This window comes from Neolamprologus multifasciatus, chromosome 17, assembly GCF_963576455.1.
Source record: "Neolamprologus multifasciatus chromosome 17, fNeoMul1.2, whole genome shotgun sequence".
NCBI classification, from domain to species: Eukaryota; Metazoa; Chordata; class Actinopteri; order Cichliformes; family Cichlidae; genus Neolamprologus; species Neolamprologus multifasciatus.
The window spans coordinates 11564044-11588806 of record NC_140455.1 but is presented as its reverse complement, the minus strand read 5'-3'; the positions used below and the strand labels follow the sequence as shown (position 1 = coordinate 11588806).

Genomic DNA, 24763 nt, shown 5'->3' with positions numbered 1-24763 from the left:
TGTAGAGAACAATCCGAAAAAACGAAAGAGAAGATATTTGAGTTCTTTGAGTCTAAATACCTCTTTGACACTAGAGGTCAGAAGAGAACGGCCAGACTCTTTCAAACTAATAGGAAGGCAACAGTCCGGCAAACAATCACTGATTACAACCAAGGTATGCAAAAGAGCATCTCTGAATGCACATGTTGAACCTTGAAAGCGGCCACACTGTAAGGTCAGAACCGAACACATGCATGGACTCGGGTCAGATGTTGCTGTGTCTGATGAGCCTCGATTACTGCTGCAAAACTGAAATGGTAGGATCACAATTTTACTTGAACAACATGAACGCATGCTCAATACCAACCGAGCATTTTGGAATGCAAGTGTTTCCATTAAGTGCGATGCTATCATGTCATTATGGACCAACATCTCTGAGTGATGTTTCCAGCACCTCGTTGAATCAATACCATGATGACTTACAGGAGTTTTAAAGGCAAAAGGAGGCACACCCCAGTAGCAGCTAGCTGCAACTTCACAACAGTTTGCATACCATAGCTCTTTGACCAACATGATATTTCCTGAAAGCAGTAGAGTAATGTTTCATACACAAAGCTTTAAGTGAGCTTGAATGGAGATGGAATATGAATGGAGAGGTTGGCTCTGAGTCAGTTTTTGTTTCTGCATTCAAATATTTATTATCCTACTAGCTGTTTCTTTATCATTCATTGAGATGAATGACTCCAGCTGAAAGAACGCCCTCCACACTATAGCAAATAAAGTTCCTTCAGAGGGAGCACACATGATATAAATGGTGTATTATAGCAAAACTATATTTCTCAGCCTAGTTACAAACATCCTGAAAAGACAATGGTTGATGCCGCACGGAAAGCAGTGATTTTGTGCTGCTTTCCTCGATAAACTGTGATGGCACCATTTGGAAATGATTCCAAGAAACAGTTGCTGCAGCACCTAAAGATAACCCAATGCAGACACAGACTCCTCATATTCAGTTCCCATCCTGTCAGACAGACTGAATACTGATCACCTCTTGCTGACAAGGTCCACCCTGTCAGCATATCTTCCCATTTTTAGAACTGATGTTAAAGTTTGAGGATGGAGTATGATGCACAACGAGGAGGTCAAACTCGACCACATAAAGTAGTTTAACTGTACATTTAATCCCTGAGATATCTCAATAAAAGAAAAAGAAGGGCACTTTCAACAGTACATTTCAGCTTTTTTACATCATAAAGACACGCTGCTGCAGTTAATGAAAGGCATCTTTCAGTGTGAATTTTTGGGCTTAAATTGTAAGGAATAAATGTGGAAAATTGCAGAGAAATTTCTGGTAACTCATTGCTCAGAATATCCGGTAAATATAAAGAAGAAAATGTTTGTTCATTCACAGAAAATGACCTGTTTTATTGATTTATTAATTACTTTTTTGCTGTAATTTCTATAGTAGACGAGGGGAAAAGGAAAATTCTTAAAAACAGAATACAATAGAAAGTATTGTTAAAGTATTAGTAATATTAAGCCTTCCAGTTGTGAGAAATATAATAACCACTGATAAAAAAACCAAAAAACCCAGGTTTTATGCAGACTCAGACGTTCAGAATACCAAAGCAGCTGACTCAACAATTACAGAGACTCTGTGTGCTTGTGCTTTCTAACATGTATCATTACAAATTCCACTGGATTATAACTAGTAATGTTAAAGTATTTTGCACACTTGCACAACAGATGTTTTCAAACCATATAATCAGTACGTTAGGGAGTAAAAGAAGCGGGAGTGCTGGCAACAAAAAAATAAATAAAACAGTCCAGTCAGAGAGAGCATATGAAAGACCAAAAAGAAGGAAAATGGCAATACAACAAAGACCGTTTGTGAGTTCAAGGCTTTGTGAGGAGTCTATCCACACAGCGGCTGTGGGTAAAGTGGGGTTGACAGCGGCAGCCGGCAGCTTTAATGAAAGTGTCTGTGGAGGGGAAAAGGTTTCATTAAAACCATATTGGAGGGCAACATCATTTCATCCTCGCGGCCACACACATGCAATGGCACACACAGACTCTAGAGATCTAACAATCTTAGTAACCTCCTCATCATCCCCTTTCTTTCACTCTTTCATCTGTGGGTGATCTAAAAGGCAGCGAAATCATTTGCCTCAATGCAAGGCGGATGTGCTCTTGATAACACTCCTCGACTTGTCCGGATTTTCGTGCATTTAGGGAGAGTGGGGGCAGTTAGGGAGAGGAGGAGTTCACGCTCGCAGGAACTCAATGACTGAAATATACAAGAGTACAAAGTTTAATATTATTATTGTGTCACATATTTACAGGAAATGACAGCAAACATGCGTGCGCATCTTTGTTTTTGTCGAACCTCGTACAAAAGACATGGCTGGTTCCAAAACATTTTAAAAGGATTAATGGAAGCGGGGATGATGATTTGACAGACTCGAGGCTGACAAAATAAAAAGGAAAAGGCAGAGGAGGGCAGGGGAGAAAGGCGTGGATGGGAGCTGGCAGCATTAACAGACAGGAAAAGGATGCAGATAAGCACAGGAGGGCTGAGTGCAGGATTGAGACGCAGCCACAGAGGAGAGATAGGAGGAGGGATGGTTGCAGCGGTGAGATAATGCCGAGGCCTGGGGCTGATAGATGAGGGCAGCTCCAAGGTCAGCCTGAGAGCAGCAGATGACTGCATAACATTATCACTTGGCTGCCGAGTGTGTGTACTCACAGATATGTGAGTTTCAGACCCTTTCACCAGGACATAAAAGGGTCTGAAAATGTTGTATGCAAAAAAAAAAAAAATCATGATAATAAAAAAATATTTTTAATTTGAGATAAAGTCCAACAAAGCAAAAAAACATAGCAGACAGAGGTGAGTCATACTTTATAACAAAATGCTTCTAGCGATACGTTTCAGAACTGGCATCTATCTTGAAATGCCTGGAGGATGTTATCTGCGCATAAACAGAATCCATGAAATAATTCAGAGTAAAAACAACTTGAAAGGTTGCTGACTTTGCACAAAAAGGTTTTAAAAAGCCCTGGAAGTTATACTTCCACCCCCATCTTATCTGTTGCAGAACTCTCCCATAGTTTGCTTGGTACAGGCCATCTTAAAAGAGCTTCCATCTATAATTATTTACTGAACGCTCAAATAGCAAACAACACAGAAACTTGACCTTTAAATTATGCACTGCAGTCTGACTGCTCCGATAGGCAGGACACAGTCACTCTATTTATCAGTGTTCTGCCTGCCAGTTCACCAGAACACATTATGCAGATGACGCAGCCATATGTACAAGCTAAGTGTATATTCAATATCCAGTTTAGTAATGGAGAGATAGAGAAGAAATTTTAGGAATTATTTAATAATTTAATAAAGAAGAAGATTTTACAGATGGTTAAGACCAATGTGAATCCTTTTTAGGTAATATGAAACCACACACCCACTCTGAGCAGTTATTTATTTATTCTGTGATATTTTCTCATCTGTTGCATTTCACTAAAGGCATCATCATCCATAATTAAGCACTCACCAATATATACAACCAAAATACAACCAATCCCTGAAAATAATGGATAAAAATCATTTTTGGTGGCATCATTGTCTCATTTATGACAAACATTAAAAAAAGAAACCTGGATCATGTTGAATGGTAACTGTAGAATACTTTATGACAGATCTAAATTTGGACGATCACAGTTCTCAATAAAGGCTAGTGGTGTGCAAAATAGCCTCAAAATTATATTTGTGATAATAATATTCAGGACTGTATTAAAAAACAACAACAAAAACAATAAAAACGCTGAACAATGTTTTAATTGGTAACGTCCAGATAGCAGCATTTACTAGTAAAAACAAAATCAAGGGCATTTTCTATCTTTGCTTACCAAAGAGTGTCATATTCACTGAAGACAGAATACCCGATTTTCTTGCCAAAGGGTGCCAGCAGCAGCACCATTATATCACCATCATGGCACTGACACTTCCGTATATAAAGGGACACAGCATAAGTTTAATGTGAGCTCAGGTAATTGTGTTTCCCTGGAGTTTTTACTAAAGTGTAACGCATAACTGCTCAACCCCTGTATTGCTTGTGAATGCTTCTTTGCAGGCTGCTGTTGTGCTCTGCATTGTTTTTTGACTCTTTTGCAAATGAAACATCACAGAGACAGCCCACTGACGTGAAAAACCCATTTATTTCAGATTTCCACGACACTCTGACAAAAACAATAACTAAAGTAACCTAATCTCGTAACTCTTCAAAAACTCTACAATATTGTCACACATTAAAATTGAAAAATGCCTGGGATGTTTTATTTTGGATCAAGGAAAAAAAAAACACACCCAAAGTTTTCCCACCATGTAACCACATCCACTGGCGGATTACCAGATTCCAGTTAGAAGTGCGCTTCACAGCCTGGCTTTTGCCTTAAGTGCTGAAACAAGTTTGCTTCTACCTGTAGCAGGAACAGTTTTCTTACATAGTTTGCAAAGTACTGTGCTCAGTTGGAGTTGGAAATCCACTTCGTAACTTACAACGTAACCAGAAACCCCCTGTCAATCCTACGCCATAACCGTGCACATATCTTGAATCTTGTACCTCCCAAGAAATTAAACACGTCAGGTTGACGCAGCCTGCAATGACTGACTGGTGTGGAAGTTTATAGCATAGGGTTAAAAGGGGAAGGGAATGACACGTGGTGGTGTGTGTAAAGAGGGGAGAGAGTCGCTCTCGGTGAGAGCTGAGCTATGGAAAGCACGCCAACTATGGAGGCAGTTTGCAGGGAAGACGAGCTCTTCAACAACGATAGAAACTATGCAGGGAGGAGCGGTGAGGAGAGGCTGAGGAGGAGGAGGAAGCAAAGCAGAATGAAGGGAGAGAGGAGGGGCAGGAAGGAGGAGGAAAAGCAGAATGAAGGGGACAGAGAAGACAACATACTGAAGAATACAAAAGGGGGTGGGGGAACTGAGGGTGATAGGGATGAAGATAAAGCGCAAAGAGGTGGGGGGGGGGGATAGAAACAGGAGGTAAAAAAAAAGATAAAGTCTAGAGAGAGGAAGAGGAAGAGGAGAAGGAAACGGAGCATTATTAGATGAGGATAGGAGGACAGGGCTGACGGAAGCAGAGCAGCGAAAGCAGCCGGGGGGGGGGGGGGGGGGACGACGACCTTGTTCCTGGCCGTGTCTTGATTTTCCACCTGTTCCTCAAGGCACTTCTTTAAAAGTTCACTTTCAACTGGAAAGTGGGTGCAGAGGGGAGGAAGTCTTGGAGGAAAGGGCATCAGTGTGAGGCTGAAAGGTCAGTTGCCAGAGCAATTGCATGCGCTCGTCCAATGGTGAGAAATCTGTAACTCTGATTAACAGCTGCTGGACGTGCCAAAACCTCAGTGCAAGGGTTTCCTTATGGTAGAAGGGTTCAAGTGGTTTTTGTGGAGCCTTGATCTCAAATGGAAATACATGCTCGCAAGAGGAATGACCTGATAGTTAGAGATCAGTGGGACGTCTGAGATTCAAGAAGACAAAGGGTTACAGCAACACCCCCTACAGACCCAAGAGTAAAACAGCGATCTAGAGAATCTAGAGAGATCTAATCTAGAGAGCTATAACGCTACCAGTTAAAATCAGGCAGCTAACCAAGGACATCATAAGAGAGAGGCTGAACATTCATCCTGAGTAGAAGTGTTTGGGAAACTGGACGTGTTACTTGACTGATGCAAGTGCATTTGCAGTCCACTGAGACAAGTAAGTTGGTGTTTTGAAGCTTAGTACATGCACAGTACAAGTTAAACCTACAGAAACGAAAACGATTTTAAGCCCTCGTCAGTAATTTACTTTTATTTCTTCCTGCCTATGGTTTGACCGCTGACAAACAAATAATGCTCAACAAATTTACTGGATCACTGCCCAATGTAAGGTTTATGTCACAGCTGCCCGCAATTAACAGTACTGGAAATGACCAACATCATTTTTCAAATGTATTGTTTTGCATAAAAAGCTGAAAAACATAGTAAAACATAATCTTTTTTTTAAATTAAGATGCCAAATTACAATTATTTACTTGCAATCATTGAATAGAATAAAACAGCTTTAGTGGGCGAATGTTACAATTGATTAACTTCCGATTCTTTCAAAGAAATCCAGTGTCCCGCCTCAAAATTGGGTATAAAACCATGAATTCAGTTTGTTATTTGACTAATAGGAAGTTTTTAGTTTTAAAGAAATCTGTCAGCTTTCTAAAATATTTTGATTTTCTTCTTAGGTGGTCTAACAAATTTGCTCAGCACCGTTCTTGTAGTTCTTTTGTCTTTGTGTCAATCAATGTGGGAGACCTGCATAACATAAAAACCACTAAAACCATTTTTTCTTCTCAGCGATGCAACTGAATTGCTATCATTTGGCATCTTAATTCAAATCTGAAAATGTGCTTTTACATTTTTTTGTTAAACAGTACATTTGAAAATTCATAAATAACAACAATGCAATCAGGCAACATCTCCTTAGCACGGCATCAACAGTGGGTTAGAGGCAAATGCCATCCACGGGTGTCACTCATGGAAAACATGACAGTTGCCTTGCTGGGAAAAGAGTGTTTCTGTTATTTTAGCTCCCAGCTGAACAAAACTGAGTGTGTGGGCTTTTAGGAAGAGAAAATTAACAGCTGTAAATCAATGGGTTTTGCTCAAATTATAATGCAAAAGAAAATAAGGCACTTGACAGCAAAGTGAACAAGAAAACTAATAATTTCATTCCAATTATCTTGTTTAGAAAAAAAAATCCCAATTAAAAAAAATTATATTTGCTGAAATAAAATTGAATCACCCAGCCTTACTTACTTACTCAGGCTTCTCAGGTTTTCCTACATTTACAACCAGTTCTTTAACCCACTACAGTTACAAAACTCAGATGAAAAAAAAATCATGAAAGGAAATCTGGGAATGCTTGAGATCCCCGTTTTGTCCGATCCACTGCCCAAACTCTAATACATTTCATTTGCGGTAATCAGTGATCTACATCCACTCTTTAAGGTTCTTAAGTTACGCTTTTCACTTCAATCATCGATTAATAAAGCAAAAATTTATACCAAAGAAATCATTTCTTTTTTTGTGTGTATAACACTTTTTGCTAGCACACTATATTCCTGAATTTCACGCTGTCATTGTAGAGTAAATGATACTATCAAGCCAGGAGCTCACAGCTGTAAATTACTGACAAAAGCGTAAAGATCACTTTTACATGAAGAAAACCTCACTCCAGCTCCATGACCAATTGCCTTTCACTGCTCAGCAAAAAGAGCTGTAAACAAGCATTAAGAGGACAAATCAGGCCTGATAATAAAAGGAATATGAAGGGCGCGTGTTTGCAAGTGTTTAAGACAGACAGAGGATAGTCTGAAGCAGAAACTGGTGCATGACGTCCAGTATGCTGGAGCAGAGAGAAACATCTCATCTCTGAAGTTTGATGTCATTCAGTTTATTTCGGACATATTCCAGCTACACCATCTTGCAGGAGGTTGAGAGCTGGGTTATGTGTCCTTACTCCAGGATCACTGTGGCTGCAGAGCAGAACAAGGACTACTATAGGTGGCTGGAGTCCAAAATACTGGTGCTGGTATTGATTAGCAGGAGGCAAAACCTACTGGAGAGCAGCTGATTTATCTCCCCATCATGTGTGACTGACCCAAAAAATAAAAAATAAATAAAAATTAAAAAAAAAAAAAAATCACAAAATGAAATATTTTCAGAGAAGCACAAAAATACTGAACGATTAATGTAATAGTCACTGAATTGCCTTCTTTTGTGGCCCAGGCGCACGTACACATGCATGCATATCCTCGGCACAACAAGATATACTGCACAACTCTTAATTTCTAATCACCTCACACAAAAGGCAGGAGTTTTGATCTATTTTAAGAGAATTTCTTAGGAGCAATTTTTTCCATAGTGTGAAAAAGAAGAAAAGAAAAAGAAAGGATGGAAACTTTTTAGCAAAATTAAGCCTTGAGCCACAAGCAAATCACTGGGGTCAAAGCAGACATTTTACAACAGACAGCTGTAGTGAACCTTCTGAAAGCTCCCTTTCCTCCCAGGCACAGCATCTCTACCACAGTACCTTCCCATGTTTACGCTGCAGGGCACAGCAAAGCAGCAACCAGCTCAGCACTCCAACACCGCCCCCCTTCAACTGTCCTGGATCACCACCGTCCTGCTGCCCGCCGCAGGGCACAGTCAAGATTCATTCTTCGGTTAACTGCTGACATTTATAGAAAGAGGGTGGAGGTTCAGGTGGCACGTTGGGCCACGTAGGGTCTTGTGTGGGGTTTCAGGAAATTTCGGCATGAACCGTTGGGAGGGAGCCCTGCAGCATCTGTTTGCTATTACACTGTATTATCTTGTCAGAGAAAGAAGATGAGCAAGTGAGGCAGCGGGTTGTGAACGGTGGCAACGGAGCATGTGGAGAAACATAAGCTAAAGGGGAAAAGATGGAGGCAGGAATCAAAGGAGGTAAAGATTGGAGTGCAGTTAATAGTGCTGACAAGGCTGTTTGCCTATTTTGTCACTGCAAGCTTAGAGGCAGTGGAAAGAGGTGTGTGCCCGCTCTCTTAAAACAGGAGTACAGCTTCGTCGTACACCAACATTCAAACCTGCTGGTTTGAATGTTAGACAGTTAATTCACTGTCTAAACCTGCAGCAAACACTTTATACGCTTTATATCTTTCAAGCACAGATACATAATCCTCCTAAAAAAAAACCCACTTTGATTTACTTTCACATCATCGCTTGCATAGGCCTCCTGATTGAAATAAGTAGAAAATATGAACACAGTGTTGCTCACACAGAGACTTTACTTTGGCAGGCCGCCCAGGTATATTTACAGCTCTAACAGTATATCTGCCAACTCAGAGTTCTCTTTTTTTCCATCAGTTCTAGAGAACTATACCATCCTCGATCAACGGACGGTCCAGTTTGATTTCTTTTTACAAGTTCAGTTGGTGCTAAATACCTAACACCAGCCTGGTCAGGTTGTTCCTGTAGTAGTCCTCAAAATTTATTCAGCCACTTCACCAGCCCCATGTTCCTCAGTCAGATGGACTCCAACTCTGTTATCCCGAACTGCTTCTACTCAGGAGAGTACCACAGCCTGGACGGTGGAGAAGTCATTCAAGCCGAGCTCACCAAGACCACAGAGAAGAAGAAGTGTTGCATGATTGGTTGCACACCTGTTGTATGGAAATGTGAGTCTATTTAATCAGTGTTGTTATTCTCGTTCCCTCATTTGTCCCAACTTCACTTCACCCCCAACCAATCAATAGCAGATTATGCCGCTGCTACTGCTAATTGTTGTGAATAATAATTGTTAGGAAAATGTTCATTTTAATTTTGTGAAGCATATGCAGGGAAACAGGGAAAATTCTTACACGTTCTTTATAACTATTAACCAATGATAGGATGTTCTGTTAGTCATAAAATCTGAAGAAATTTGTGTCTACGTACTTCTGCGATCCATTTCACTCAACAACTTTACCACCAAGACTTTCCTCTATTGCTACAACATCTGCTTTTCACGCACAGACATGGACCAGGTATCTGTCAGATATCTCCTTTTTTTTTCTTATTTTCTTGAGTGATATTCCTAAAGTGAAATCAGGAGCGAAATCCCTCCTCCTTCAACCAGGAGCAAACTGGACAATTTGGTTGTTTGATATTTATCTGGGGGTTATTTAATGTTCCTGAGACTAAAATGTTAATAAAAATTTTACAGGATGAGATAAATTTCGGTGGCATGGCAGGCGTTAATTATAAAGTAAGAAGGGAGGGATCGAATTAAGTCTGTGTCGCCATTAGTTACAGCGAGGGCTGACAAAGACCCTGGCGTTTCGGAGAAAAAACCCCGTTAATCAGCCAGAGTTTCACTCGGCCTCTGATGAAGGGCAGGACGATGTGACAAGCAGAACAGATTGTTCATGGAAAAGGGGGCCACGTGCAAGAGGGGGATTAAATGAAAAGGCCAGGAGAAAAGGTGGGATTACAGAGAAGAGCAAACATAGGCAAGACGGAAAGACTTGCACATTTAGGACTACATATTATTCTTGATTGTAGCCTTAAATTTCAACAGAGAAGCCAGGCAGAAGGAGGTGTGTGTTTGCAAACCACATAAAGGCACTGGGTTGCTTAGTCACACATACACACAGTGTGTTGGAAGAGCTGAATATAGCTTGAAGACGACCAAATAAAAAGCTTACAGACAGAAATGAAATGGAACCTCTCATATACACTGACTAAAAATTATGGGGAAGATTCTTAGTAAGGTGCTAGGCCACTCCGTTCCACCACAATAGCTTCAATTCCTAACAGCTTTGGATATCTTAAGTCTCCTGAACTACTCGCGAGACGGAATACCCTTCTTAAACACTATATTCGCTCAGTCTGTGTTTTGATGATGCTTCCTGTGCTAAATTTCTACCCCAGATGACTAATCAGCAGTGTGCTGCTAGTGTTCCAAATACACCTCCATGAATATATTTTGCCAACTTCCAAATGTAAGCATATCGCCTATCCTTATCAGGGTTACTGTGAGGAAAACTGTTAGTGTGGTGTGTATTGTCACCATAAAAAAGTTCTGTATAAAGTGTTACAATATTGTGTTCAAGGTCAATAGATTTATCACAGTAACTCGGACTATATAGAGCTATTTAAAACTTTCTTACTACCATTTTTTTCCATTGACGACACATAGGCATACCAGGAATGATATACAGGGATTCTAAATATCATGTTATCTAATTATACTTTATAACATACATGACAATAACAGGTTATAACCATTTAAATACATGTACAATGTTCCTGGAAATACTATACTATATTTATATTACTGTAATACTATATACTATATACTATATTTATTGCAAAACATTTAAACACGTTTTACTTAATGAAGTGAATCCTACACGTACAATATCCTCATACATGAAAACAATATCAAATAATACTTCTAAAAAATAAAAAATACTATTACTGAAAATTATGTATATTAAAATGGGTTTTTAAACATAGCAAATAACAAAAGCCTGTACTTTGCGCTTGTTTGTACTGCACTACAAACTTTTTTGTACTATAAGCACGACGAAAACAAAGTGAATGTATACAAAATACAACACTTTTCTCCTTAAAGTAAATACTGCCCATAGAGTGAGCTGCTTTGGTGGAGGTTTGCTTCTTGTTTTTAACTTGGTTACAGTAAGTGGATTAGCGAGAATCCTGATTATTGCTTTTGTCCAAGAGCACCAACAGGGGGTCAGGTTATAGTACACTAGTGTAGACCCAGCCTATTGGGGCATTTGGCCCTGTTCACATGATAAACGGTGGACAGGACAGCAGAGTTTATCATGCTTCTACCAAGCTGGGGGGTGAGTAAGGGCCTGACAACGGCCAACTAATGAACACAGAGGAAAACGTGTAAAACTTCAGGCAGTCAAAAGATGTTTACCTCTTAGGGCTGTTTTTAAAGAATGCAATGCTCCTTAAAAGCCTGAAAATCCTTTTTTAAACAGCATCATACAGATTAAATTGGTCTTAAATTTCAACCTTGACATCCGTTTTTGCTTTGTTTAATGGCTCAGTTCTAAAAGGTTACTGCACGCTGCTTTTCAGATGCACTGACATAAAAATCATGCCTCCAACAGCACTGAGCTGAATAAATCATTACTCCATTAACAATTGAGTTACATACCATTACAAGCCTTACATGTTTTAGCCTTTAGCTCAAAGAGATTTCTGTAATCTCCCCAACAACCTGAACCATAAGTAAATAATGGAGTGTCTCGGAGGCTGTATACATCCCATCTCTCAATCAGCAGCTCGCCAAACCCTCTGCTATCTGTAACGAACACGGTAAGTTAAATATTAGCCACTTCTTAAACACACTTACATGGAAGTGACAGCCTGCCTGCTAGCACTTCGCTGACAGCTAGCATAGGATAAACCGCAGGTATAAACATGACATTGAGCAAGTGTCCAAAAACATTAATGTAAACTACACAGAGGCTCATTATGATCACTTAACCTTCCAAACCAATCGTCTCAAGCGTTGAAAACGGAATTTAAGGAGCAACTGGGGGCGAAAAGGGAGGGCGGGTAATGAGCCATACACAGGTCATTATTAGCGCACTTCATGACCTTTAAACTGTGACCTGAAGTTTGAAAAGGACCTCTGAGCTCTGGCCAAAACAAAAGAGAGAGAGCTTGAAGAACACAAAGAGATGCTTTAAAACACTCTACAATGAAATTCATACATAAGCAAAAATGGTTTAGCATAAATCTTTACCACTTCAAAACAGCAGCGAGGACGGCAAACACTACGTTTTACTTAAGAGGAAACCCTTTGGATAAAAACCCTCCTTCACACTTCCTGATGTACTTATAAAGACAAGCACGTTTAGCAGGCTTCTTCATGAGCACTCCAGGAGTTTTTAGCAGGCCTCTACTGATCATCCATAAGTCACAAACGTGGTAATAACCTTTATGGACCAGTAGATCTACTCTGAGACAGTTTCTGTGTCGAGTCTGTGTAGAGGCGTAGTTTCTTATTATACCCGCCATCCAACAAGAAAAATCCCTGAAACCCTTTAAAGACAGATAGTGAAACAACAAGCGGAGAAACCAGGAACTAGTCAGGTAAACAGATTTTATTTGGTGTGTTTTAATACATGATGGCATAATCCATTTTTATCCACTTTCTTTCAACCTCTCCAATCCCCTAAGTGGTCCTTGAGCCCAGATTTGAGGCTGTTACACACAAAAAAAGCCCACTCGAACAAGGCTACCTTCAATTCACTGTTTTCTACATTTTCTCTGTGCTGCACTTTGCTTACTGTTTATGAGCACCAACATGTTTTAGCTTGATACAGTGCTGTTGAGTCTCTGGCTACAAAGCAAGGAATTGATGACATTTTTCAGAAACATATTATCTGTTTGTGTATTAGGTCTTTTTCTCAGTTTTTCAGAGCATATTTAAAATAGAATCAGATCGACTAATCTGATAATAGGATTCCAGGAATGAATAAGTGAAGGCTACCGTCATTTCACATTTCTTCGGCTAAAAGGACACTTCTTATGTTAACTTTCAAGATCATATGGTTTTTTTTATTTTTCTTAGAGTCCACTAGAGAAGCTCTGGAAGATGCACAATTAAATCCTGTTTATGTATTGTATTATGGCTTTTCACAAAGCCCAGAAATTTATCCAATGTCTGGAAAAACCCCATCTATATCACAGATGGACACAGCCACCCATTGGCTTTTTGGTTCATGAGGTTTGAATGCGACGGGCTGTTTCCACTGACCTGACATGTCCGTGTTATTTCCCCAGCATTACTCTTCAGAGAGTTATTCAGCATGGTTTGCCACTCAGACATATTAAACATAAAGCCATTGATCTACTGTTGCTGCGGTGAGGACGAACAGTATGTAGGCATGTATGGAAAATACCAGCCAGGTTTACAGAGATCTTACTAAACTGGCTGTTTTTCGCGGTTTAATTTTCGACCTCATTAACTGTGGCTCAGTGTAGATTTCACACTAAATGCCGGCTCTTTTTCTACTGTATTTTTTTTTTTAATGTACATATTCAAAGACTTTTCAGACAGCTTTACCATAAATTAGTTACTCTACAACTTTCTACATGCCATTTACCTCTGTAAATACAATCACACTGCACTGTTCACAAGAATCTGTCAGTTTTGACAAATGTAATTTCTCTAGTATATCAGCAAGAAGCTGCAGAGTATCATGTAAAGCAATCATCACAATGCAAAAAGAAGATTCAATACAAATAAGTCACACAACAGATGAGTGTTTGAAGGTCCTTCATAATGCAAGACTTCTTAGAAAGTCCATTTATTAATTCAAGCGGATTACATGAACAGAGCCAAAGCTTCTTTACTTCATTAAAGTCAATCAAATAAAGCAGGTCAGCTCCGGCTGCCAGTAATTAAAATACTTTTTTTTTCCTGATGGAGAAAGGCTGTCACTTTTACTAATAATGCTCACCTATCAGCACTACTAACTTCCTGCTTCATTAGTTGTCCCCTTTCTGTGGTTGAAGCAGTTAATTCTCTCCTTGTGAGGACTTGAAATATGAACACTGTTCATATTTTCTGTCTGAAGGGAAATAAGCTGAGGCAGGTGTACACAATAGACATAAACAATACATGTTTGCACACAGTCGATAGAAAGTCTAAGGCAAAGGTACAAGCAACTGTACAATTACTTCACTTCAGCTGTCACCGTGATAATAACTGGCTCACCGTGATAATTACAGTTTGGTGACATTAATGTGATATTGTATCAGGTCCTCAAGCACAGTGTGAAGCTGGATGAATTAAGTCACGGTTCAGGGATATTTAATCATTTCAATTCTAAAACTTCTTTGCTGGGCGGCACAAGAAGGTTATAGGTTCATATCTACTGAACAAAAGACACATTTACAGGAGAATACAGCCATTCTTTGGTTGCCATTTCAGCGTTTCCTCTTTAAATTAAATAAGAAGTTAATTACTGTACTGTATTAACTGAGTTTCTGGTCTTTCTTGGAACTGTCGCACGATATTTGTTTAGTCCCATTTCGCTTATTCTTTGCACTGCGTGCTTAAGGTGATACTACATTTAATGTACAGTATCCCTCCCTTAGTTAATTATCACAGCTTCTTCACTCCTCGCGCCACACGGTTAAGGGAGTGCTACTGTATTTAATGTAAGTACTGTTAAGACAAACACTGGCCAGACCAAATTATTCCCGGGAGTCTGTTTTCATGGTGGCCTATTTCTAGCTGAAATTTGCACTGTGCTCGGTCACACAAACATCAGGAAATCAAAACCACGGCAATCAAAAGTCTCTGAAATAAGCTGAAAATAATCATCACAAAACTGCTACATGATTCAAACGTAAACATCTTTATTCCCACGAGTCTTTGGGCTCATAAGAAGGAACAACTAATTTTAATAGAGCACAAAACTGTTCAGTACTGTAAATATTTCCTCTCAGTGCTTAACTGTATTCACAAAAATGGCACACTACTGTTCAGAACTTCCATCCAATTTCTGCAGTGGACAGTTTGTGCAAAGCTTTACGACAGTTCGCTAAAATGCAAACTAAAACCCAGACTAATAAACTTGCACTGTGTTTTCCAGCCACCAGCTAATTGGTGCACCGAGCGAACACAAAGGTCCTGGTTCAGCCTGACAGCCAGAGGAACTGACAAAGCATTTTCATTTCTGTCTTTTACGCACTCCAGCTCCACCGCTGTGCTCTTTCAGCCCTCACAAATGTCTCGTCAGACACATCTAATCTTCTCATCCCATGCTGCTCAGTCTTCCTACAGTCAGTTAACCCAGCAAAGGGCGATTAATGAGAAATTAATCTCTTTAATTCACTGCAAAGGTCTTCTCTTCTTTTAACCAGATAAGCTGCTGCTGCACTTTTCCAGATTATGATAATAATAAAATTAATTTATGAAGACCAGCATGTAATACAGGATCCTCATCTCTGACTGGTCTGTAGCTGACAGGGAGAAAAAAGGCAAAACAAGACAAGAATGCATTTAGGTGGATTTTATTTTATAGCTCTTTCAATCTGTATATGAAAATCGATCTTTTCACTAACAGAAGAAAGAAAAAAATGTGACATGATCCTCATTTCAGCTTTAACAAAACAGGTGGAGAATTAAAATATATCTTTGTCATTTAATGATTCACTATATAACTGCAAAACAGACCCTGAGTTCCAAAAAAAAAAAAGTTCATAAATGCATTAGTAACTTTTTCAACATTACATTTCTTTCAGCTGGGAAGTTTCACTACGTGAAGTGAAAACTGCTCTTCCCATCTGTTAAGTGTTTTTCTCCATTAATTTCTGGAGAGATCATTAATCATTCAACAACAACGTGCAACACAGTGGGTATGTTTACTCGTGTGTGTTTTTATGTGTGCACGCGTGTGTGTGTAACAAAACGTCAAATCCTGCCGGTTTTTGCGTTCGGCTCCATTCTAGGTGCCTATTTCCGGCTCTGCACTGTTGTCTGTTTGTTATCAGCTACCAGCCTACAGGTGACTCATGCACACAATGAACAATGAAACCATACATCAACCGGTTGCCAGGCAACGTCCAAAACTTTGACTGACTCTGCAGAAATAGAGTCTGATAGTAACCTTGCAAGAAAAACACAAGCTGCAGGAGAGCATCATTTTGACTAACTTTCAAAAAATTTCACAAGCTGCCGGTGTTACACGAACATTTCAATTAGAAACAAAACATGAGTGCGGGTAACAGTTAGCTTTGTTTGGTAGCTGTCATATAAAAGACAAACCAGTTACTGTAATTGTGGCAGGGAAATAGGAAGTTGTGATCAAATCTTTTATGATTATTCATCACACTACTGCATTTCAACACCACAGAACTTGGAACCTTGGGGAAAACTGGCATGTTATCTTTTGTCTAGGCATTGTTTCGATTCCACTTTTATATTGCTGTTCAGTGAGCAGAGAGTAGAAGCATCCAATCTGTGCATTTGCTGTGCTTTGTCAACAATTGCTTCCCCCGGAACTTTCTTCAGCTGCTCAACAGTAAAAGCCTGGGAAGCGAGGGGAAAGTTGATCAATTCTATAATGAAAAGCTCTGTTTGATGCCCAATTGTCGTCCTTAATCCTCAGTGAACTGGTTTTATGGGGCAACTCTAACTGCAAGGATAAATAAAGGACAGCTCCTCTATAGCTCCCTTTGGTGTTTCTTTCTAAGTGAAACTAATGGCAAAGATGCATGATTGTCTCTGCCAGTCAGAAACCTGCTGAAGATAACAGTGTTTCTACTTTCGGTGATTTCTTTTCCTACTTAAAAAGTCCAGATTTTGCATAAGGTGTAAGTGTGTACTAATCAGTAAATGAATGTCCTAAAAGTAATTAAACAAACCAATCATTTCTGCATTTACCAAAACATACTGGGGCATTCCAGTGCAGTTTTCTTACATAATCACTGAGTGGAGACTGCTTCGGCATACTGGTAACCCAACTCAAACAAAATGCCTTCAGAGTGACTCCTGCAGCGCCCCGATCCCCAACGTGATCTCCATTCCAAGTTTGATACCTGTGGTTTCCCTCCATTGTGTTGTCCAGCCAGTGTCAAACCATTTTCACACCGGAGGAGCCAAACCATTGCTCGTTTTCTTGCCAACAACAACAGCTGCCATGGCAGCATTCCGGGAGGTCCACTTTTTAGGAGCAGGTCACTTCTTTGTTAAAGGGCCAACGAGGTTTTTTTTTAAAAACTCTGCTTAAAGGTTGAGCAACTTGCTGAAATGAGCCAATGGCAGAGCAAAAGTGAAGTCTGTTAATGAGGGAAAAATGGCAGCTTTTTAAAATAAAATGTCAGCATGTGTGGGGGGCACAATTTTCTTTAAAACCACAAGATTATAAATAGGGACAGAACTAACACTTCGTTTCCACCTACAAGTTCAGCACCAGTCCCTGAAAACATCAACACCTCCAACAACATCAGCTTGCCGCAATATGATTGGCAGACACACTGATTAAGATGAAGCCTTCTTTTTTGGGAGTGAAAAAGCTGTAAATCTTGGATTTACACAGCAGAAAGAGGGGGGAGAGAGGGGGTAAGAGTCACACTCCAGTGCACCGCTTCAAAGGAAACTTCAAAACACTGATGGAGCACATGGGAGACCAAACCTCCCACCAGGCAAGACATGTCAAAGACGCTCAAAGGGCTCCACGTTTAAACTCCAAGGTGTGTTCACACAAAACTAATGCTAAATAACACTGTGGCCTTCTCCAAGTCAGTTTTACATGGCTTCAATTTGGTAATCTGACATGTGATTTAAGCATTATATGTAAAATTGATATTTAAAAATCCAACTGAGTCTGTCTCTGAATTAAATGAGTACAAATATTAGAGGAAGCATAATTGTAGTGCTCATTATTAGAAGTAATAACTAAGCTATAAGCCTACAATAAGCTAATGTTACGTTCAGGGTCCAGTTCAATAGCATTACGCTCTTCCATCATAATTAGCTTCGCAATGCCAAAAAGTAAACAAAGATTTTAAAAGAAAAATTAAAAAAAAACCGTGGACAACGTGGAGTCGTGTCCTATCAAATGATGTGGATAAGGAAAAATATGAAAAAATGCAAGATTTTAAACGGCGTCCTGTCAGGCTCCTTCCACTCACCCGTATTCTTCTCATCGCCGCCACTATCTCCACTCGGCTGCTCGGCCGCGCCACATCCAGACTGCCAATGTACTAAAATATGACAGGTACAGCACATTAGTGAAAAAGAAAGCTCGCTTTCCTTTAATCTCAAACACAAGTTCCTACAGTAAGGTAATAATCAGCCCAGCTTTGGGCAACTTTTACCTCTTGACAAGCTGACAACTTAAGTTTACTACGTAAGCACAAAACAAATTCTCGGGAGACCCAAGAGTCTTATGCCAGTTACCTGTTTTGTTTACGGTATATACGAGTTAAACAAGGCGCTATTCGTGCACAGGTTAGTTAACGAAGAAGACTCGGTGACATAATAAAATATAAATGAAGTGCTGCGCTAACCACTTCAAAGTTACTTGGAAACTCACCTTTGCCTCGAAGTTGATCCCATGCTGGAATGCTTCCTCGTTGTGCAATGGGATCCTCAGATCGTGCCCATCATCTACGAGGTTGTACTTGGTTTTCCCAGGCATTTTTTTTCATCCAAATATTCCTACTCCACAGTGCCAATAGGATATATGCGGGAACAACTCGGTTTACCGGGGATAAATCCAAGAAAAACAATTCCAAATCCGATCAGTGAATGTTCTCCATAGCGGCAAAGCGTCCCGACGCTACCACACCGCCGTCAACAGCGGCCACAACTTCACCGGCGCTCCGGGAAACTGCCGGCCCGCTAACGGTCACCGCTACGGCTTTAACGACACACGCAGGCCGACGCAAACAGCGTCATGCGGGGACAGATGTGTTTTCCCGACTTTTCCTGTGGCGAGTGTGGAAGTTCGTCGGGTCCTGCCTCCGGTTCAGGACTCCCCCCACCCCGCCGCCCTCATGGAGGAAAGGTGTGATTGGACGAGTCCGGGGATCCCGCCTGTTTCCATTGGAGCAGAGACGCGCCGTGGCCCTGAGGAGGAGTGGCTGAAAGTCTCGTACCTGCCCCCTTCACCCCACAACCTGCCCCCTCCCTGTTTCACACACACACACACACACACACACACACACACACACACACACACACACACACACTATAATGGAAATAACCTGAATGACACCTATGCAAGTGGCGTGTATATTTACAGGTGTTTACTGTAAACGCTGGCTTTGGTCAGCAGTAAAATAACCTGTATGTAAACGCACTGCCTGATAAAAAACGATGTCCTTCAATTAGCAAAAAAGTAAATTAATTAAAAAATGTTGTATTCATCTCTTGTGATGTTATTTAACATTTTTGGAGAGATATTGTCAAGAAGAGATAGCATGCCTTGCTTTTGATCTCTATGCCATTAAAATAAGAAACACAGCCTTACAAGTGTAGTAAGAACACAACTGAGATTTTGAATTAAATAAAAAGGACAAGGCTACCAACTAGTGGCCACATCTGCTAACACCTATTGGGAAGCTACTACATAAATGTACAAGTTAAATATATTGTGATTTTTTAAAAAGCACACTGTACTTTTATAAATATTTTTATGAATATTTTTTTTTAAAAAGGAACCGTCACTATAAATCATGATTTTTTAATGTTATACTCATATTAACATCAGGAACTTATAACATGTTATTTAAAAATTACAGTAGGCGTCTAAGTTTTTATTTAAGAAAAATAGAAAAACTTCACTTAGTAGTTTGTTATAATTGTTTACATCTTCTATTCAGAGTATTTCTGAATAAATTTAATTGAACTTTTTACATTTTATTTTATCTATTATTCTGATGTCTTTTTCTCAACACATCATTCTGAAATCTTTAAATATTACAGGCTTCAGTATTGGGAAAAGGAATTATGATACAATATTCTAGATGTTTGCATTGCATTGTTTTGTCTCACTCCAAAAACTCAAAATCTTACCAAGTATATTTGTCTTGTTTCTATTCAACTTAAAACACTTAAAATAAGACAAAATCAGCTACAGAGCAACATTTCAGTAATATAGGGACGTAAGTGTAATGAGATCATTTTGACTAGAAATAAGACAAATATACTTTTTTAAAAAGTTTTTTCAGTGCTTTATTTCAGATTTCTCACACCCCTATAAAACATACATCAACAGAAAATAGATCTTTAAAAAAAAGTCTGAATTTAAACCACTGCACAATCCAGAAAAAGGAAGCCGTAGTCTAGTTAGCAATTTTATCAGTACAATGATAATAGGCTGCTGTTGCTGATAATCAAAGGGAGATCTTGCGCACTCAGACACTCATGGACACCCATCTACACACTGAGTTCAAGCAGCTGGAATAACAGTATCTCCAGGAAAACAGACCTATGTGGTCAGTAGACAGGGTAGTGTTCATACTTAATGCAGTTGTCATGTTGAATGATGCACACACCATCTGCGTCACCCTAGGAGTTAAAGATGCATCACTTCCCACAAGGTGGTCCCAGGCGGGTAGGGGTGGGGAAGTGGAGCAGCACAAATTCACATTCACGCCACCTCTGTGGAAATTTCCAAAGTGCTGCTGCTGCTGCTAATAGGGCTTGTAGCGGTGTGGTATGATTTACTCCAAACTGCCATCTCTCAAATTCCCTCCTGCTTTCTTAATTATCATCGCTCTTCAGCGTGCAGTTAAATTAGAACATCATTCTCATACATCAAAATTAACTCCTCCGTTTAGCAACTGAGCGCTTCCTAAATGCTGTGGAGGTGGATTACCTTCAAACCAAATCATGTAATTACAGAGAACATTAGCTGGTCAGCTTTAAATGAACAAACACACATGAAGCCCTTATAACACTTCTATCAGTGTACTTCTTTTTATTCTGCCTGGAGTATTTTGACGGGTATCCCCATAAAAGACGGCTGTATTACATCATTCCTTCAGCCCTTGTGGTCATGGCCACCTTGCCCTCGTGGCAGCAAAACAGCTATTTGGCAGACATGAACAGCTGCTGTCTGTGCATGAGGAATTTATGCTCAGTACAACCAGTTACCCACTTAGGGACCCCATGTGTTCTTAAGGCTCTTTAAAAAAGGATAGAGAACAATTTAATCCTTGCCAGGTCACCAGCTTCATGTTGATCCGTTGATTAGGGTTGCGGCATCTTAAGCGCACGCTCCCTGCATGAACTAGGTCTTGAATACTGTTCACACAAACAGCATGGGTCCAGATAGAGGACAAAAGGCAACATGCAAGGTTGTCACAGTCACATATTTGTTCCCTTGTGGGGAAATCTTTAACCTTCAGTGACAGTTATGTTGTTAACCTAAAGGTGAAAAAAAATACAATTTATTTTTAAAGAAATATGTATTCTACATTTGGAAATAGAGTAGCATTTGTATGGATGTTTTTTCAGGGTTGCTATAGCCACTTCAAGCTTTAAATATGTCACCTATCTCACATCTACTGCCTAACGTGGATGTCTTTGGAGTGAACTAGCGGTCAAACAAATTCCACCAGTCATGGGGAAATTGAAGTTAACAGTAACCACGTACACATCAGATATATACTGAATGAACTGAAAGAAAGGAGGAAATAATAAGTCCTTTAAATCTGAAGGAAAATGATTTAAGACCTGAAACAGACTATTTCCTGATACTACATCTTGAATCTAGGATAAACACTAAAAATGCAAGTTTTTTGCTAAAAAACACATTCATATCTTTTTGGCCAATTCATTTTATTCTGGCACAGGTATTTATTTGGGCATTATAATATAGCTCCTGCCTGTCTAACACTCTAAACATCGCTGTGATAGTCTCTAAATACACACTGTGTCATTTTAAGTGGATCTTCTACTAAGTAAGGTTTATTTATAAAGCACTTTTAAAGAACAAAATTCACAAAGTGCTTTACAATTTAATATTTTAAAATAATTTTTGCAAATATGGCTTGTCCCTGTGGTAAAAGAAGATGGTGTACGCATCAACAGTTGAAGTTGATGCCTTTCTCTTAACCCATTCCTGCACTGCACTTGCTTACAGTAAAGTAATCAGGCAATCAGGACATGATGGCCAAGACCCTGTGGCATGAGCTGCAAACTGGCCCGGGTCTTTGTCACACTATACATACAGATATTGTCTGTATGTATTCTATGTATGCTTTTAAGGTGCCTTTTTAATACCCCATCATGTTACTGATCTGTTGTCAATAAATGTAATTTGTTGCAAAATGTTACTCCAGTGGTTTCTTTTTATTAACACTTACTTTTCCAGTTTTTTTGTTCTTCCTCTCCAAAGAATTGTGAGATGTGTTGCATGCCCAACTTCTGTCCTAATGTCTTTGGAAGTGGGATTCTACGATGATCATAAAATGTATGTTACCTTTTAACCACCCAAGATTTGAGAGCAGCAACACAAAGAAATCAAGGACTGCATTAATAGTTAAAGATACTTTTCTGCAATTTTAGCCCTTGGTGCTATGGTGGTGGTTACAGTGAATGGGCACAAATGATAGAAAGTGGCTTCTTGAAGTAAACATGAATTTACCAAGTCAAGTATCAGGGATTAATTAGTCTAGGTAAATGCTATGACGAGCATTGGACATTGGATTGGAGGATAAACTGTGTTTTTGAGACTGCCCCATTTTCACAGACCATGTTTAAATCATAAAGGGGGAAAATATATAAATACAAGAAAGGTGAGGTGGCATTTTCCATTAGATTTAGATGGCTGAGGCATGAACATATTTAGGAATTCCACTCATACCACTTCATCATATCTATTTTGCTTTCCCAGGAGGAAGGACCTTGTCTGAGACTATTTACCACAACATTCATCCACACTAAGCTGGTATTCTAAAAGATGCTCACTTCAGTAGCTTTATCTTAACTCATCAGTTTAGTTTTTAGTGTGAATCAGAGCCCTGTTTTTCTTTTGGTACCAACATCATGCATTGTTAAGGTCAGCAGGAGCTTTGAACCTGGGATATCTTTTGTCTTAGCCACAAGCAACAAGAAAAACAAAGACACGGTAGGTTTAAAAGACAGTCCCCACACAACACACACACATGCATGCACAGCCTTACACATCTTGAGGGCCTTTCAAGCTAAATTAATAATAGAGATCTTTAAAGAATGTGGGCCACACAACAAAGAAGACAGACAAGAAGGGAAGCAGCGGGACAGCTAATGACATTTATAATTGTGCCTGAAGCTGTGTAGCAACATGCAGTATTAAAAGATGTCTTCACTTCACACTTGGGGGTAGATTAGTACAGATATAATCTGCCTCTGATACAGCATCCAAGCACATAAAAGGCTTATACAACCCAGTGTTAATTATGTAGCAGGCTTGGACGTGCAATTAAATGTAAGTCTTTGCTGTGCTTGTTTGTAAAAGTGAGTGAAGTCACATAGATGGTGAAAAAACAGGATCAACTGAAAGATATGTTTGAAGAGATAAATTAGTCTTACAGTCACTCCAGTTTGTAATTTTGATTCTCATAACAACCACCGTTGATTTTATTGCAGTGTTTGTTTTAATGGTGTTTTTGACACTCATGCCAAATATCTGCAACACTGTCATGTAGCTCATATATTGAGGTTTACAGAGGAATTTAAAAGCTGTATCATTCATCACTTTAGGATCAACCAAAACTGATGTGTCTATAGCAAGCACCAACATCCAAGGCTGAAGAATGAGGCCAAATGGGGAACAGCCAAATACACAGAGTAATTTCTGAAGTAGCCACTCGAGGCTGGCTCCAAAAGTGTTTCAGTGATGTAGACTATATATAAGCGATGGATATAGACGATGATTCACCTGAGAGAGGGATATTATACCCCTTATGTCAAACTGAGTGATTTATGGCCCCCAAGAAAGATTTATGGTCCTAGGAAGTAATAAAGTAAGTAATAAAAATATGATATTCATAAAAAATATGATATTCATAAAAATATGCTAGTTCATAGCTCATTGCTTTTTCCCCCTAAAAAGAACTAATTGATTATTTAAGTTTCTTATATATCAAATAGCATTCTTTTATTTTTTAATCCATTTAAAAAAAAAAAAGTTTTTATTTTTTTTTATGCTTAAAAAACGCCATCTGGTGGTGGGTCAGCGTGTGTGCGAGGGCGCGTGCCCGAGGTTGTGTGTCTGGGCGCGCGTGGGCGTGCCTGTGTCTCCGGACTTGCTTTGTGTGTCTCGGGCTCCGTGCTTATGTGTGAAAATGTGTTAAACCATAGTAAAAGTGCATAGTTAAACTTGTGCTTTTGTAACGTTCAGTATGGCCAGAAATACAGGCTGCATGCCTTGGGGGAAAACTTTATTTCAATTTATATGCATTTGTTTAATCCGAACAAGGAGATTTAGAATAAAACTCAGAATCGTGAAAAAAAATAAAGAAAATAAAATAAAACTCTCACGATCCCCGAAAAACGCACCGCGGCTCCCAACATAAAAAACTCTTTTCTCCAAAAAACCCCCTGGTAGGTACCCCTCTTTTCCCAAAACCTTATATTCGAAAACAGGGGAAAAATCCTGAAAAAATCCTTAGTCTTTTTTCTCAAATTCAGCGCGGCTCCCACCCCGATCCTCCGCGGAGTAAAGGCAAA

The 24763-nt window shown here is 39.5% G+C and overlaps 1 protein-coding gene across 3 annotated transcripts in view; it reads right to left on the bottom strand.

Moving 5' to 3' along the window:
* Positions 1-19108, bottom strand: part of LOC146498994 (carboxyl-terminal PDZ ligand of neuronal nitric oxide synthase protein-like) — a 240285-nt gene extending 221177 nt beyond the window's left edge. The window contains exons 1-2 of one of the 3 annotated variants that reach the window (XM_085138060.1): positions 18636-19108; positions 18232-18303 (exon numbers count right to left, since the gene is read on the bottom strand). In XM_085138060.1, coding sequence (XP_084994186.1) covers positions 18232-18303; positions 18636-18740 — 177 coding nt within the window. In that variant the 5' untranslated portion in view covers positions 18741-19108. The remainder of the gene's footprint in view (positions 1-18231; positions 18304-18635) is intronic. The other 2 variants (XM_085138059.1, XM_085138061.1) reach the window with 2 other exon arrangements.
* Positions 19109-24763: the final 5655 nt, after the last annotated feature.